This window comes from Nicotiana tomentosiformis, chromosome 10, assembly GCF_000390325.3.
Source record: "Nicotiana tomentosiformis chromosome 10, ASM39032v3, whole genome shotgun sequence".
In the NCBI taxonomy this organism is placed as follows: domain Eukaryota; kingdom Viridiplantae; phylum Streptophyta; class Magnoliopsida; order Solanales; family Solanaceae; genus Nicotiana; species Nicotiana tomentosiformis.
The window spans coordinates 16176749-16191870 of NC_090821.1; the positions used below are offsets into that span (position 1 = coordinate 16176749).

Below are 15122 nucleotides of genomic sequence, written 5' to 3' on the forward strand. Positions count from 1 at the left end.
ACGTTTGGTCTTCTTCAACATTTTGCTGCTATATATATGTGCAGCAGATGTTGAAGAAAGACACTCAACACACAACACACAATTCGCTCAACAAATTGGCTATACATTTGCACTCCTTCCTCTCAGCATTTCCATACGATTTTCTGAGTTTATACTCCTTCGTTCTGCATTGTTTTTAACTTCAAACAAAGCAACTGTAAGTGTGATTTGCTACCGAACTTTGTGTTCGCTGAAACACTGGGGTTTGAAGTACCGCTACACCAGTGTGTTATTCGTTCTATCCTGGGAGGAAATAATCCATTACCTTGGGTACTAGGAGGGGATTAAATTCCTTAAGGAAACACTGTGAATTCAGTGGGCTCGAATTTATTATTGTTTCATTACGTTAACTTATATTTTGCAGAATTATTATTTACAAATACAGCAATATTGACGGGAATAACACATATTACTCCACTAACATAGAAACTGAAATCCGGGACGATGCAGAAGGAACATCTGAAATATTGTAAAAATTATTCTCATGGTTGTTGTAATTGAACACTTGTGATTGAAACAATGTTGAAAATAAGGTATTGATGGGCAACTGTGTTTGAAATTTTTAAAAGGATTTTTCGAATTTCGTTGAAAATTTTAATGAGGGACTAGATTAGGGCTGCTTATCGGGCGGATTGGGCGGTTAATTACTCTTAACGGTTTGGCTTAACGGTTATCGATTTTTAAATGTATTAATCCGCTAGCCACCCGATAAGATATCAGGCGGATTGATATCGGTTTAGCTCTTATCGGGCGGTTATTGGGCGGTTTATCGGCCTAATTCAATCTATATTGCGTGTATTAATTGTTTGCTGACCGCCTAACATACAAATTCAGAATAGGAAATTATACATTGAGTCCAGACATACATGTCTTTTAACGCCTATATAAGAATGATGTAGTGTCATGTGTTGTAGAGTAAAAAAAGATATGGCACAACACTGTTGTTCTTCTATTAAACATAGACAACATGTATTAGTTTTAAAAAACAAAAGCAGAGGTAAACCATAGACATCAACTTAAACAATCTTGTTGTAGGGTGGGAGAATAAGCTAAGCTAAGCTAAGCCTGGATCTTCTGATGCATAGTACGTAAGGATTCTGATTATTTAGGAATTAGGCATTAGAACTTAGAGATAGAGTACTGGAAGAAGTGGAAGGGTTTTTGATCTTTAATATATATATATATATATATATATATATATATATATATATATATTCTTAACGGGTTAACGGATTATCCGTTAAGAAAATTGAATAACCTGCCCCCAAACCGATAAGCCGTTAATAAAAAAATTTTAATCCGTTCCCCGTCCGTTAAACTGTTAAACCGATACCAATAAGCCATTAAGCTTCGGTTTCGGTTCGGTTTTCGATTTCGGTTTGATTTTGAACACCCCTAGACTAGATTATGTCAGCTTTCGGTGTTGAAGTGAGTTGCATTTTTACATTGTCTTTGAAGTGTTTAGATCTGGTAGAGAGACCATTTCCAGACTGAATTTTTTTTTTTAAAAAAAAGAACCAATTGTATTGTTATTGTCCTTAAACATAATATATTATGCTATATGGGTACTGAAACTTGATCTTTTTTCTGTGATTTTGCATATGTCAATGCAAATACTTTTGTTGCGCTGCAAAGGAGAAGAACAATTACAGTATGGAGAAAGAATCACCTTTTATGAATATAAGTAGTACTCTCATGGATGTAAAAATTGTACCACTTTCGTAGTAAAATGCATCTCATTTGTCAAATACGTAAATAGATATATGTATATATGTGTATTCTCATGGATATAAATATTGTGCTACTTTCCAATGATGCCTCAATTTCCGTCCCTTTTTGGAATTTTATATTAAAATAAAATTAATCACAAATAGATTCCAGACTTCACAATATTGGGCATGTGTTATGCACGGGCAATTCCTATCTAGTATATATATATATATATGTGTGTATGTATGTATAGCATACAACGTAACCAAAATATGAGACTCAGATGCGAGCTTGTCCAACATGTGCAAAAAAGTCTAGTTCAAATACTTTTGTAGTTGAAAAGAATTTTCAAACGAGATATACTTTATAGTAAAAAGTATTTTCAAGGATAAATACCTCAAATCCGCTAATAACGCTCCTAAATACAATTTCCAAGGTTCAACAATCGCTCTACAGTCACTTGTGATAAAGTTTAGATCTTTGATCCTATTTCATGAATTCTCACCCTTTTCGAAAAATTAGGGTTTAAGCTTTTAAATTCATGTTCTTGACAATTCACGAAATCATCTAACATTCTAATATCTTTCTATTGGCCAAACGAACCCCAATTCACCTTATAAAAGCTGCAAGTAATCAAGGCACTTACCTCTCGAAGATTCCCCAAAAATTCCTCTTCAAACAATCTCGAAGTTATTTTCAATAATATGAGGATATAGATGTTAATCTAGCGTTAATACTTGTTAATTTGATCTGATATCCATGGGAATTGATTAGCAATTCAGCCTATATGGTTTGGAGAAGCCCTAGGGTGTCTTTCTCCTCAAAAAGTCGGGCAGAACAAAATATAATTTGAAATCCCGAAAATTCTCATATTTATAGAGTTTCTGTCATTTTCGACATATGGTCCGTGTATGGGATATACGGTCCCGTATGTTGGTCGTATGTCAACTCCTGGAGCCTACTGTGGTGGATATACACTTCATATACGACTAATATACGGCCAATATGTCGCACATACGGTCCAACCCGGCTTTTTCATCTTTCAGTACTTTCAACCGACGGTGAATATATGGTGTTTCATCTTTCAGTACTTTCAACCGACGGTGGATATATGGTGTTATATGGTCCGTAAGTGGCTTGAAATTTCTCTAACTTTATTAAGTGGTTTTTTAGGACCCCACATACGGCTTGACATACCCGCATGTCGAACACACGGTCCGTAAGTCAGCCATATCTTGATCTAATTTTTCAACTTGCTTCTTTTCATTTTGTTTTAACTACAAATCTTTTGTACACTTTATACGTTTTTAGATATTGACTTTTCACGTAATTATACATCAATTACCATATTTCGAGTTTAATCACAAGCATTTAATGAGTTCAAACCTAGCCCGAATTCGCGGTATGTTACCCCCAATCACTTCCTACTCAATACCCTCGAAGGTCTGCATTATGTCTCCATTAACAATTGTTAGGGTTCTAATTTTATCTTGATCATACATGTTCTTTAAGCTAGCAAAGAAATAGGCAGTGTTGGCATCCCCTAGCTTCAGCCATTGAATCCTTAATTTTTGTTTTATGATATTTTCCTCAATTATCGTCCAAAAACTTACTACATCATTTTTACATATTTAAAGATAACCTACCAATAATTATCAATATAAAAAATCTAATTTACAATTAAGAACAGCGATTGACAATATGAAGCAACTTCTAGACTTTGTGTATTGTATTCTATAGACTTAATTTTCTTTTTCTGCTAAAAATTTAATAATGGTAGTTGATATTTGGCTAAAAGTTCATATTTTTAGTATATTTTTGCCTCATATCTAGAGCGAAGTTATAGTGATTTGCATTGTTATTGGGGTGTTTTGAGTTAATTACTTGTCTTACGTGTGTAGCAAGTATTTTGAATGATTATAGAGAAATAAAAATAAATGATTCGGCGCAAGTTTGAGTCAAGAAAATAAGAAAAAAGGAAGTTGAGAGTCGAACGTATGCCTTGCTCGCGTCACGAGTAGGCTTGACCTCCACGAGGTTTCAGCAGCCATGCAAAACAATAAAGTGAGAGCAAGGCGAGCCCTATCACGAGACCTACATTTGGAAGCATAGAAGTGGACGTTTTCCTGGGCTCGCCTCGTGTGAGTCATAGACCTGCGCTACAGGTTTTCCTAGCCAACTTGGTATTGGTTAGAGCGGCCTCGACGGATCCAGAATTTTAGGCTTATGGGTTTCTATCGTAATTTCTAATTAATATGCAATAATACTGGGTTCACAGTTAGATATTTACAAATATTTAGTGAATTTCTTAATATAAATATAGGGTCTACGCAAAAGTTACTGGGTTCCCGGGAACCCGTAGTCAATGCTCTAGGTCCGCCCCCGCCTCCTACATGCCCTAGGTCTTATATAAACACCATAAAATGTCTTTTTGAAGGGGGAGACGCCACTTTAGAGGTAAGAAACATTCGAGGAGGGAAGGCCATTAGAATTCGGCTTACAAGTTTCTCTTTCCTTCGATTCGTTCTTGTTGATTTATGAATTCTAGTATTTTGTCTTTGAGTGAAATTATGAGTAGCTGAACTTCTCATCTAAGTTTCTGATGGACTCAATTGTTAGGTGAATTATCGACAGTGTTTATTTATAATTGAGCTATTTTTATAATCTATTTGTTTAACTATGTTATGCTTGTGATTAATTGAATGGCCATTGATTAAATATAACATTATATCTTGTATTGCTTGAGAGAGATTGTAGGATTAAGTTAATATTAAACAACATCATTTCTTAGTAGTTAAGAGGTTAATTGCTTGGGTTTAAAAGTAGATTAGAGATAATGAAGCTTTAACGCGATCTTTATGAGTTATTTGAATTGCTAGCTAGAGTTAGTTCGAGAGAATCATTCTAAAAAATTACTGCTTTTGATCGAGAGATAATTGTGGTAACAAGAGAACTTATAATCGGTGGAGAATAACTCGATGAGATTATAATGAACACGTTAGGCATTCACCACGATAATTGAGGTTACAATCCTAGGCTTTTTACTGTTGAATACTCTCTTCGTTCCAATTTATATGAACATGTTTGACTGGCCACGGAGTTTAAGAAAAAATAAAGACTTTTGGAATTTGTGGCCCTAAACAAGTCAAAAAGGGGCCAAGAGTATTTGTGTGGTTATAAAAGCTTCTCATTAAAGGTAGAATTGTAAGTTTAAATTAAATTGTTTCCAAATTTAGAAAGTGGTCATTCTTTTTAGAACGTACCAAAAAGAAAATAGGTTCACATAAACTGGAACGGATGGAGTATTATTTTACTTCCTGCAGTTGATAGTTTTACTGTTTTTAATAGTTGTTAGTTACTTAAAAGTAAAACAATCACAGTTTTTTAACTCGAAAATTGGTCTAACTTATTCTCTTAGTAATAAGAATAGTTATAGTTGAAAGTTATTTCTCGGTGGGATTTAACTGAGGACTTTTTAGCTGGATATGTTTACAGCAACCGCTTAGTCTTTTTTATTAGAGTTTTGTTGGGCGTGATCAAATGGTAGTGGATGAGGAGATCAGTATATATTCTGTATAACATTCCTAATTGAATAAATTGCTAACTCAAACAAGTAGGTAAGATATCCACTAAGCATTTTCCTTTTCTTTCAAGTACAAAAGCAGGTAACAATTAGAAGCAGTAGCTTATACATTCCAATATGTATAACTATTCTTTCTGTCTCGTGTTATACTTTAATCAGTTAAAATAAATGTCTTATTTCTTATCTAGAATAATTTAGCTTTAAAATTCCTAATTTATCCTCAATAAAATAATTTATTATCATACAAATATCTATAATCTATAATTTATTTTAGACCATAAATCTTAAGGGGTCGTTTGGTACGAAGGATAAGATGTGGGATTAAATTTATATCGTATTTGGTTGGCGGTATAAATTTATTGGGATAAATTTATACTGCCAACCAAACACGGTATAAATTTAATCCCAAACTTAATTCATGATATCATATCTTATCACATCAAACTTGGGATTATTTTATCCTATCTTTCATATGATACTCCCCCGTTCACTTTTACTTGTCAGGTATACTAAAAATAGATTTTTATTTTTACTTGTCACTTTACGCATATCAAGAGAAGATAAATTTATTTTTCATGTTATACACACAATATTTATTACTCATTTCAAATCATTTTCTCAAATTCAATAAAATATGCATTAATTAATATGAGTATCATGGTAAATTATGCACTTCATTTATTATTTCTTAAGGGACGTGAAAAGTCAAAACGTGCCAAGTAAAAGTCGGAGGGAGTATAAATTAATCTTAGAATTATAATCTCTGAATAATTTAGTCCGCATACACGAACCCTAAAAGTCTACTTTGTTTTCTTAAATTTCGTGTAGAGTAATTGAGACGGAGCTCTAAGCTAATCACTCCCACTTCCCCCACCAAGCTGCAATATATCACTTTCCATATTCTTGCCTTATCTTATTTTATAGCCAAAAGGGATATATTCCCTTTAAAGAGTTGCAGAGTCACAATGATATTCTCTCTCTTCCCAAGAGGAATCGCAAACTTTGAAGTACAAATCAGATTCTAAAGTACAAAAGTCAATACATCTAATTATCAATGTGAATTCTGAGATCGACTTTAAAACTTTTATGAATTGGGGTTAACATATTTAAAGTTACATTATAAACAACTTTGTATAATTATAATATGAAAAGTCTTTTTGAAAGTCATATTCAGAGTAGAACAATTCCTTTCAAAATAGCAACGGTGATATCGTTTTAGACGGAGAAAGCAGTATTTAGGACAATTTTATAGTGGATGAAATTACTGCACTTACGCAAATTGCATGGTCCACAGCCAGTTCTAGGTTAAATTTGCCATTGAAGACCAGACAAAAGGTTTACTCATCTCAGTATTACAGATTGATATTTTTGTTGTCATGATATGTCTATTATCATCCTCCTTTTTTCAATGTTTTTTTTGTCTTTTAGTCCAGTAGAACAAGCGAACCTCAGTTCAAGTACGTTACAGTACTAAAAAAATGGAAGCAAAACTTCTCAAATACATGATACAACCTGTTATACTGCTAATAAATCAACATTCAAAGAAAATTGGAAGACAAAAAACGACGATAGGGTGGCTGAAGGAGGATAGTTGAATTGATGGCTGGATAGTTGTTGCTGCACAAATCAGGACAAGAGTAGAAAGCACCAGACTTGCTATATTGCTACTAAAATCCACATATCCATCAATTTACAGCAGAAAAAAAATAACAATAAACAAATTCACTAAGCATCTTCAAAATGGTCAGCCTAATTTATACTTTCTTTTTCCATGTAACCGGGTACATATAAAAGAAAACACATGTAGCAGCAGTGAGGCCCCCAATAAAGATTTTCATTGAGAAGGGACTTGCGTGTTATGGTGTATGAACCCACCCTTTTGTCTCCATATGATGTCCGCAATTCACACGGATGGGAAATACTTGTTGAGATTGAAGGGAAGGGAATAGAATTCCTCACTTCTTGTGTCGCTCTTGAAGGACTTGAACTTGTTCCACCAGGGCTTGCCTCTGTCTTTCTTTGTCGCATTATCCTTTTTGGTCATTGTGTTGTCCAGGAAATAAGCCAAGATACCAGCAACAAATGCTTCCGATGAGAAAGGTACATTGACCATGTCGTTGAACTGAACAATAAAACAAAGCACAAGCAACTTTTTTCAGAAAACCTCTCCACACATTTGCAAGAATGCAAGTCAAAATATTAAAATGTATTAAGGAGCTAATGCCAATTTGCTATACCCATCGTCCGTGTGTGTGAACAGGTCCATAACCAGCAATCACAGTGTACTCGTTGAAGTACTGTGGTACTGACAAACCCAGAAATATAGAGAAACCCAATATAAACTTGTTACGGAAACTATTAAGATTGCAAAACTGAAGGAAGCTTAAGCCTCCAACCCCTGCAAGAAAGAGAACAAGGAAATCACTAACTTGACAAAACATGAACCAGATATTGGTAGTGATCTAGGCAGATGTTTCCTTGCATATTTACATACCTACATAAGCAAAGAAAAGGCAATACAGAGCGCCTACAATGGGTGCTGGAATTGAAGCAAAGACAGCTCCAAATTTTCCTGATGATAATCAATGCACAGTTAAAAAAGCAACATGCAAGGGGGGGGGGGGGGGGATCGTATATCAGCCAAAAAAAAAACAAATCTATTCAACAAAATGCGTAGGCAGGAGGTTTACCAAGAATTGAAAAGAAAATCATAAACCCTGCAGATATCTGAACAACTCTTCGGCTGCCAACACGTGTTAGTGCTAAAAGACCAGCATTTTCACTGCATATATACGAAGGAAAGGTCAATTCATCTGTGATGACTAATTTTCTCATCTTATTGTGCTGAAGAAGATTTTGCCTGGACTTACACAGATACAGAAGATCCATTCCCTGTGCCAAACAACCCCGACAGTAAAATGCCTATTCCCTGAAACATACAAAAGTTTTTGAAATTAACTACAGTAAGAAGGGTCGTCATATGATGAAATATAGAGAACAGGTGATCCAGATCCAGTTGATCCCCGCTCCTCCATCTCGCTAGCCCCTTAATTGTTTTTCAACACATTAACACACAGGCTTGCGCAAGTTTCAAACCATTCCCAAACTCATTCTGCAAGATAAAAGAATCCTCCCACGTAAAAGGAAGACAGTGAATGAATGTGAAGAGGAACATAAATTACTAGAAAACACAAAAGGAAGCAAGGACTGGAAAATATCAAGTTTCAAGACAAGGGTCGTCAGATGGGTATGCAGGGATTTGGGGGTATCTTAATCCCTTGAGCTACATGACGTATGATAGCAGCTCTATAATCGCATACAAAAGTGGATCCGATGAGAAACATCAGTAAACAACTTGACTCAGATTGGCATTAGACTCAGATTCTCAGAATATTTAGTTTCATAAAGCTGAACCAGACTTTGACAATGTCAGTTTAGATTGATTGGAAACATTATACTCTTGCAATGTATGGAGTAAAGTGGGACAGAATTTGGGTACTAGCTGAAGAGAGTCAAAATTCTCATGGTGATTTTTTCTGGTGGAAAAGGCTAATTTGGGAAGAGTGGAACAATGTTTTAACTTTGCATATTCCCAATTTAGTCATGATCCTCCATATAAACCCTCCAAACCATCTTATGCATTTGAATGTAAGTTCTAGTTCAATGAGATCATCAAATTATTTACGTTTTCCTTTTTTCCTCATTTTCTTAGAGTACGGTGGGATTGGGAAGGGGAGGTTTTAGGGGGATAGCACCAGTTTACCTGCCAACCTACGCCACGGCTGAGTATCGATGGTGGCATGGGAGTGGCACTTGCATATCTTGCAACTGCAATGAAAGCACCAGTGGACTGAAAATACCAGAAAGCACAAGCAAGAAAGAAATTAGTTTCAGGCGTATCACTTAGCAAGCATAAAAATATCCTTGCTCACTGACAAGGAAAATTTTGGAATGAAATTAAAGAACTGATAAAGAAGTTCAAAGAAAAGGCAGAACAGCACAGGGAGAATAAGAAAGCAAGAGACAGGAGTAAGTTAAGAAGCAACTCATATACATCTAAACCAACAACCTCAGTGTCATTATATTCGCCCTAATAGAAGCAAAGAGCACTTTCTAACAAAGCCAAAGCAATAACAGAAGGAGCAACGTAGACCTATAATATTTGCAAACATGCCAGTATAAGATAGACAAGAGAGGGTAGCTCGGGCAGAAAGCACCCTTCACATTCACCTTGAGGTTGGGGAATTTAAGTCAACAAGAGAGCAAAGTGCAAAAGTACCACTATTGACTCTTGGGGAGGGGGCAGGGCTGGGGTAAAAGATATAAGTTACCATATCGATAAGATAGTTATTAACAATATTCAATGTGTATCAAAGCTCTGAAGGGGTGACAAACCTCTACAAGAGCAACAAATGTAGCCATCATCATAGCAAATGCTTCACCAGCATCAAATGAAGGTGCTCCCCACTGAAAAGGGTATGGAACTCTAATCCTGCAGATAAACAGAAGCAAAAGATGAAGAGAAAATTATTTTTCTTGAAAGACATTACATTTGGACACAGTTGCTAGAGTATGCATTTCAACAAATAATGGTGTTTTGGGCTAGATGTTTATTAAAAACAAAAAGTAAGTTGGAAATCATTAAATAGTCCAAATTCCCTAACAATTACTTCCGGCACATTATGAAAATATTACAACAATTCAATAAAGTAACATGTATTAGATCAATGAGTTAATGCTATAGCAACATTAAAAAGAAAGTGAAAGAAAGAAAGAAATAGTAAAAACTATAGCAGTTTTACAACAAACAAAAATAATTTTACTATGAGACAATGAAATAGCATAAGATATATGGAATTATTTAAAAAGTACAGGAACAGAAAAGGAAGAGAAAATAGTGCTCCTTCTAGCCCAACTCAAAAATATTTGATACAAGTTCATCTCTTTACAAGTTTCGCAACTCACATTCATTATCAACTTTTAAAGTTTGATGTGATAAAAATATTTCAATTGCTTTAATTTTTTGTTCCAATATTACTAATTAACTATATAGGTCAACTTAACATCTAAAATTTCTTGCCCAATCAACTATCGTTAAATGAAACAAGGCAGTATATCTTGTTTTAGATAACATCGTGGAGAAAAGGAGGGCCAAAGTGAAAGAATCTGGAAAAGAAGAGGGTTCAGCAGGAAGAATAAGCTAATCCATTTTTTCTTGGGTTTTCTGGAAAACTGAAAACAATTTTCATTATCTTCAGTTCTTATGAGTAAGTTCAGGTTTTGGTTTTTGCAAAAACCAAAATTGTTATCTATTCAAAACGTTTTTTTTTTAAATTTGGATTCTAGGGAAGTATGTTGGAAAATGTTTCCAACCCAACAGTCACCCAGTTACCTTGGAATAAAAGCGTCATTTTGACGCACTGATGGAAAAAGCAAGTAGAGAGCAAAATGCACATTGACGCTTAAACAAACACTACTAAACAAAGTGGAAAGCCTTGCCTCTAACAATAGAGCATCATGTGCCTGGACGATGAGCCCATCAGTGGAAAGATGAAGTGAAGAAGAGAAGTGAATTTGTTGTGTGCTCAAGAATACCTATCAATCAACTATGCCTCAAATCCAATTAGTTGGGGTCGGCTAATAGGATTCTTTAAGCTGACATCAACCTACTGCAACCCCATTAATTTATCAAACTTGGGACTGATTGCACTTCACCGAGCTCAGCAATGTGGACTTTGCTCCAAGGATTATAGAAAGCAATAACCCATGCAGTCTTAAACATGGAAATCAGATTGGTGATTTTCAGATTTCCCGCAGTCGATTTTACCTTGTAGATTCTTTTGCCCAATTACATGTATGTTAATTATGCTTTGTGCAAGAATTAATGGCAACTAGCGAGCACAACCATTTCTCCGTTGTGCCTAAAGGTGGTGGAGAAAAAAAAAAGCACTATAACTTAAATCCCCTTTAAAGTCATAAAAGAAGATAATTTACCAGGGAGCAGCACTAATAAGTCCAGCCCGATCAGTTCTGCAGCTTATCTGTGTCTTTTGTGGCTTCCCATTATAAGCCCCACCCACAGTAAGTATGTATGCATAAATCCATACAATTGCTACCGTGAAAAGAACAGCAAAGCGATCAAAGATATTCTTTCCTGGTTTTATCAGATGAGCCAAGTACTGCATTGACCACCAAATTTGTTTAATTTTTCATATCCAATATGCCTTCCAGCATAAAATAATGCTTCATAGGAAAATTTGACTTCCAAAATAGCATCCTACCTGAGAGAAAATGACCAAAAGGACAAGCTGTGGCAACCCAACTTCAACACATTTGGCAACCTAAAAAGCGAAGTTGTATCACACTTTAACAGCAAACTCAGAAGCAACAAATCCCATGGACACCCCAAGAGAAAATATGTATATGCTATGAAATTGATACTTCAGAATCAGGCGAGGTTGTATACTTACCCCAGGAAAACCAAACTCATAAAGCCCAAAGCCAACAAGAGATATCAAAGGAACAGCTGAAAGTGGGGTCAGAAACCTATGAATCCACAAAATATAAAATGTTAATATAGCTAGTTTCCACAGTATCTATATAATCCTTTGCCATGAACATGCAGACCTCAAATCAGAAAAGGTGATCTTATGTCACCTCATCAAAATGATGGATGAAGGAGAAGGTACTACAGGAGAATAATGATCCAGGTGCATTGAGAAGCACAATTTAAAGCATCAATTATGATATAGGTATGAATAATTTAGAGCACACTCAACACATTTGCTGACGCTGACTAACCTTACAACATTGCGCCAGAGTCCACTGAAGCCAAGGACAATTTGAAGCGTTGAAGCAACAATAAGTGCACCTTGGGTAGCTCGCATTATCTTCTTGAATCTCTGATGAATCATAGGAAATGTTTACAATCAGTAAGGACCAAATAGCACCAAGATGCAATGGATGATACACCAATATCTATCACTGTGTCTCCACGTGTCTTCCCACCCATTAGAGAATTTACAGGAATATACACCAATATGGATCATAAAATGAAAAAATAAGCAGTTTGTTTAAATTGCTTAGGGTAAGCAACATAAATAATTATAAAATAGCTCTTATTTTCTCTTTTGCCATTTAACCGTTGAGATTCAGTATGTATTCACAAAGAAGACAAATACAGTGCTTATAGAGACCAACCGACACAGGGTCTGGGTCCTCCCAACGACCAGAAAGGATGATTGAAATTGTAGGCGCAACAAAGGTATAGGACCCTCCAATCACAGCTGGTAGCCTAGTTCCAAAGAAACTCTGCAACAGGGTGTTTAGCCCAGCAACAAATAGCAATGTCTGGATAACTTTTGCTTTTTCCTCCTGCAAAAGGACATGCATTATTTCATATAAAAACTGTAACACTACTTGGGTTCAAAATTAGTCATGTGTTAAGTAGTTAAATAGCCTATTTCTGTTGAGAGGCCTCACATTTCCACCTCCCATTTGGGGAACCAGAGCTGTAGGGATGATAACCGTTGTACCAAGCATAACAAGATAATGTTGAAACCCAAGAAGGATAGCCTCAGCTGCATTCCCACAATTAGACAAAAATCAGCAAAGTACAAAATCAAGATTATGGTGAAACTGATTTAAAAAAGAGTTTTTTGATGAAATTTAAAGATGTTATTTATAATACAGAGAAGTGCTCCACAACGTCTTAGACTCTTTGCTCAATTGCAATAACAGGAAAGAAGTACTAATTACTTTACGGAGTTAAGTTTAAATCAGCCTACTAGCCAAAAAAACTCTTGGACGGTAAAAGCATAATATGTAAGTTTAAAATTGAAAAAACCTTGAAAGATACAGAAGACAAAAGAGACTCCATTGACTCGATTTTATACTTAAACGTTGCTGAAAAGAAAATAATCCTACTCTTTACAGGCTAGAACAGGAAAAAGGAGGGCATATATGGGAAGCTTTTCCCATATCTGACAAGTTTCAGATCTTATTTCGCCAACAGAATACATACACACCACATAACAATTAGTCCCTGATTTGGAAAGTATATCTGAAGACGAAAAAAGTCCTATATTCACTAGAGCAAAAGGCATTAGTATGAAGCAATTCACACAAGTGAGTTAAGGAAAAAACTTGGGTTCAGGAAAATCAGGAATATAAATATTAATCAATCAATTAGAACGACTCAACTACGGGTATAGAAATTAAGCTATATAAATTCTCTATATCCAGTTTAAATTGTTTAATTATTTTTATGTTTATTTTCAATTTACCACAACCCTCCTCCATCACATACACAGTAAAAATAGTACTTAAGAAAGTTGATATTAGCTTCCTCAAAGAATCTCACACTCTCATCAAACCTAAAACAGTAAAACATCAAAGCAAAAGAATATAGTGAAAAAAAACAAGCAGAGGTATTTGTTGACTTACGCCATGGGGGAGGACTAGTAATACAGTAGGAAACATTAGGAAGCTGATCTTTAGTTGGATGTGGCGCTGGGTCATCTGATGATTTTGCTGGAGCTGCTCCTCCACCTGCCATTCTTTACTTCTCTCTCTACAATCTGAAGCAACACACTGTATGTAATACTACTATTATTCACTGAACTCTCCAACAGTATACACTAAAACCCAAGAATCTATTCACTATCCAGATCACAAATCTTTCAGAAAAATAAGGACTAACTTTTTGGTACCCAGAAAGCTCAAATACTATGACAAGATTGGAACAACAAACCACATGTTAGTGTACCATATACCTACTTAATTATAACTTTATACCAACTGTAAAAAGAGAAAACAAAATATAAAGGCAGGGAAAGAAAATGAAACTGTAACAGCTAGTGCTTGCCAGTGTAAAAGGATAGAAAAGTGTGAACAGAAATGGTAATTATTATTACTAATAGCTAGGAAAACTACCTTCTTGTAATAAGCTTTTGGAGCAACCTCAAGTGGGTGTGTGTTTATTAAAGTCAATAAAATCCTAGACCCTACTTTAAATTAAATTCAAGAAAATGGGGTTTAGAGAAAAGAAAAAAAAAGTATAACTTTTTAGAGGATGCTATTTTGCTTTTGCCCTAATGGCCAAAAGAGAGAAAAAAGAAGTCTGGAAACAGTATATTAGCATTTGAAGATAAAAAGATTGAAGATTGGCCCACTAACTTTGAACACCTCTGCTTTTTCTCTCATTTCTCTCTCTTAAAAAAATAGTGTAGAAGAATCTTGATCAGACACATTAATTAACGGGGCTACATTTGTTTAATTAGGCTCCAACATACATACCCCTCCTGAGGTGCTAAATATGTCAAATAAGAATTACTAACTATAAAATATAAAATGACCCTTTTTAAGTTGTCGTTTTACTCTCTCGTTCACTTGTTTTGCCCAAATTATTGCTCCTTGTTTTCACACACATAATATATAAGACTAAGAGAAAAGAAACTCTATTGAGTAACAATATCAAGAAACTATTGAAATCCGTATATATTTTGATCATTAGGTTATACCTTTTTTAGTTTTTGTCAGCAAATAAAATAGTTCAGATAGGAAAGCTTTTATCTGTTCTAGTTGGGAAATTAAGAAGGATTATCATTTATTTAAATATGACAGGTTTGTCTTTGGGTAAAATGAATGCTCGAGCTCAACAAAACTCAATTATTAAAATGGGCCAGTTTTGACCCTTTGATTGATCAATTTGTACCCTCTGGTATATAATTTCAAAGTGAGAATATGGGGATGCACAAAAAGAGTAGACAATTTGGAAAAAGAAACAAAA

General features: G+C 35.0%; 1 protein-coding gene across 3 annotated transcripts; it reads right to left on the reverse strand.

The window, feature by feature from the left end:
• Positions 1 to 6966: 6966 nt before the first annotated feature.
• Positions 6967 to 14408, reverse strand: LOC104111754 (nucleobase-ascorbate transporter 6-like). 3 transcript variants are annotated; one of them, XM_033660151.2, is made up of 15 exons: positions 14267 to 14408; positions 13778 to 13924; positions 12815 to 12912; positions 12533 to 12706; positions 12134 to 12234; positions 11803 to 11878; positions 11614 to 11673; positions 11327 to 11511; positions 9728 to 9824; positions 9096 to 9182; positions 8203 to 8261; positions 8023 to 8114; positions 7827 to 7904; positions 7570 to 7730; positions 6967 to 7454 (listed from the first exon to the last, which is right to left on the reverse strand). In XM_033660151.2, the coding sequence occupies exons 2-15, from the start codon at positions 13887 to 13889 to the stop codon at positions 7236 to 7238; spliced, it is 1599 nt and encodes a 532-aa protein (XP_033516042.1). In that variant the 5' UTR covers positions 13890 to 13924; positions 14267 to 14408; the 3' UTR covers positions 6967 to 7235. The 3 variants fall into 3 exon arrangements, with proteins under 3 accessions (XP_033516042.1, XP_009619819.1, XP_009619816.1); XM_009621524.4 differs by having other exon boundaries at positions 13778 to 13911; positions 14267 to 14396; XM_009621521.4 differs by lacking the exon at positions 14267 to 14408 and having other exon boundaries at positions 13778 to 14167.
• Between the last annotated feature and the right edge of the window lie 714 nt (positions 14409 to 15122).

Excerpts from the sequence above, each read along its gene's own strand:
- LOC104111754 (XM_033660151.2), bottom strand. The coding sequence starts at position 13,889 with ATGGCAGGTGGAGGAGCAGCTCCAGCAAAATCATCAGATGACCCAGCG. Across the intron at positions 9,825-11,326 it reads CTTATTAGTGCTGCTCCCTG|GATTAGAGTTCCATACCCTT; the intron begins GTAAATTATCTT and ends GTTTATCTGCAG. Across the intron at positions 8,262-9,095 it reads GCCGTGGCGTAGGTTGGCAG|GGAATAGGCATTTTACTGTC; the intron begins GTAAACTGGTGC and ends TGTATGTTTCAG.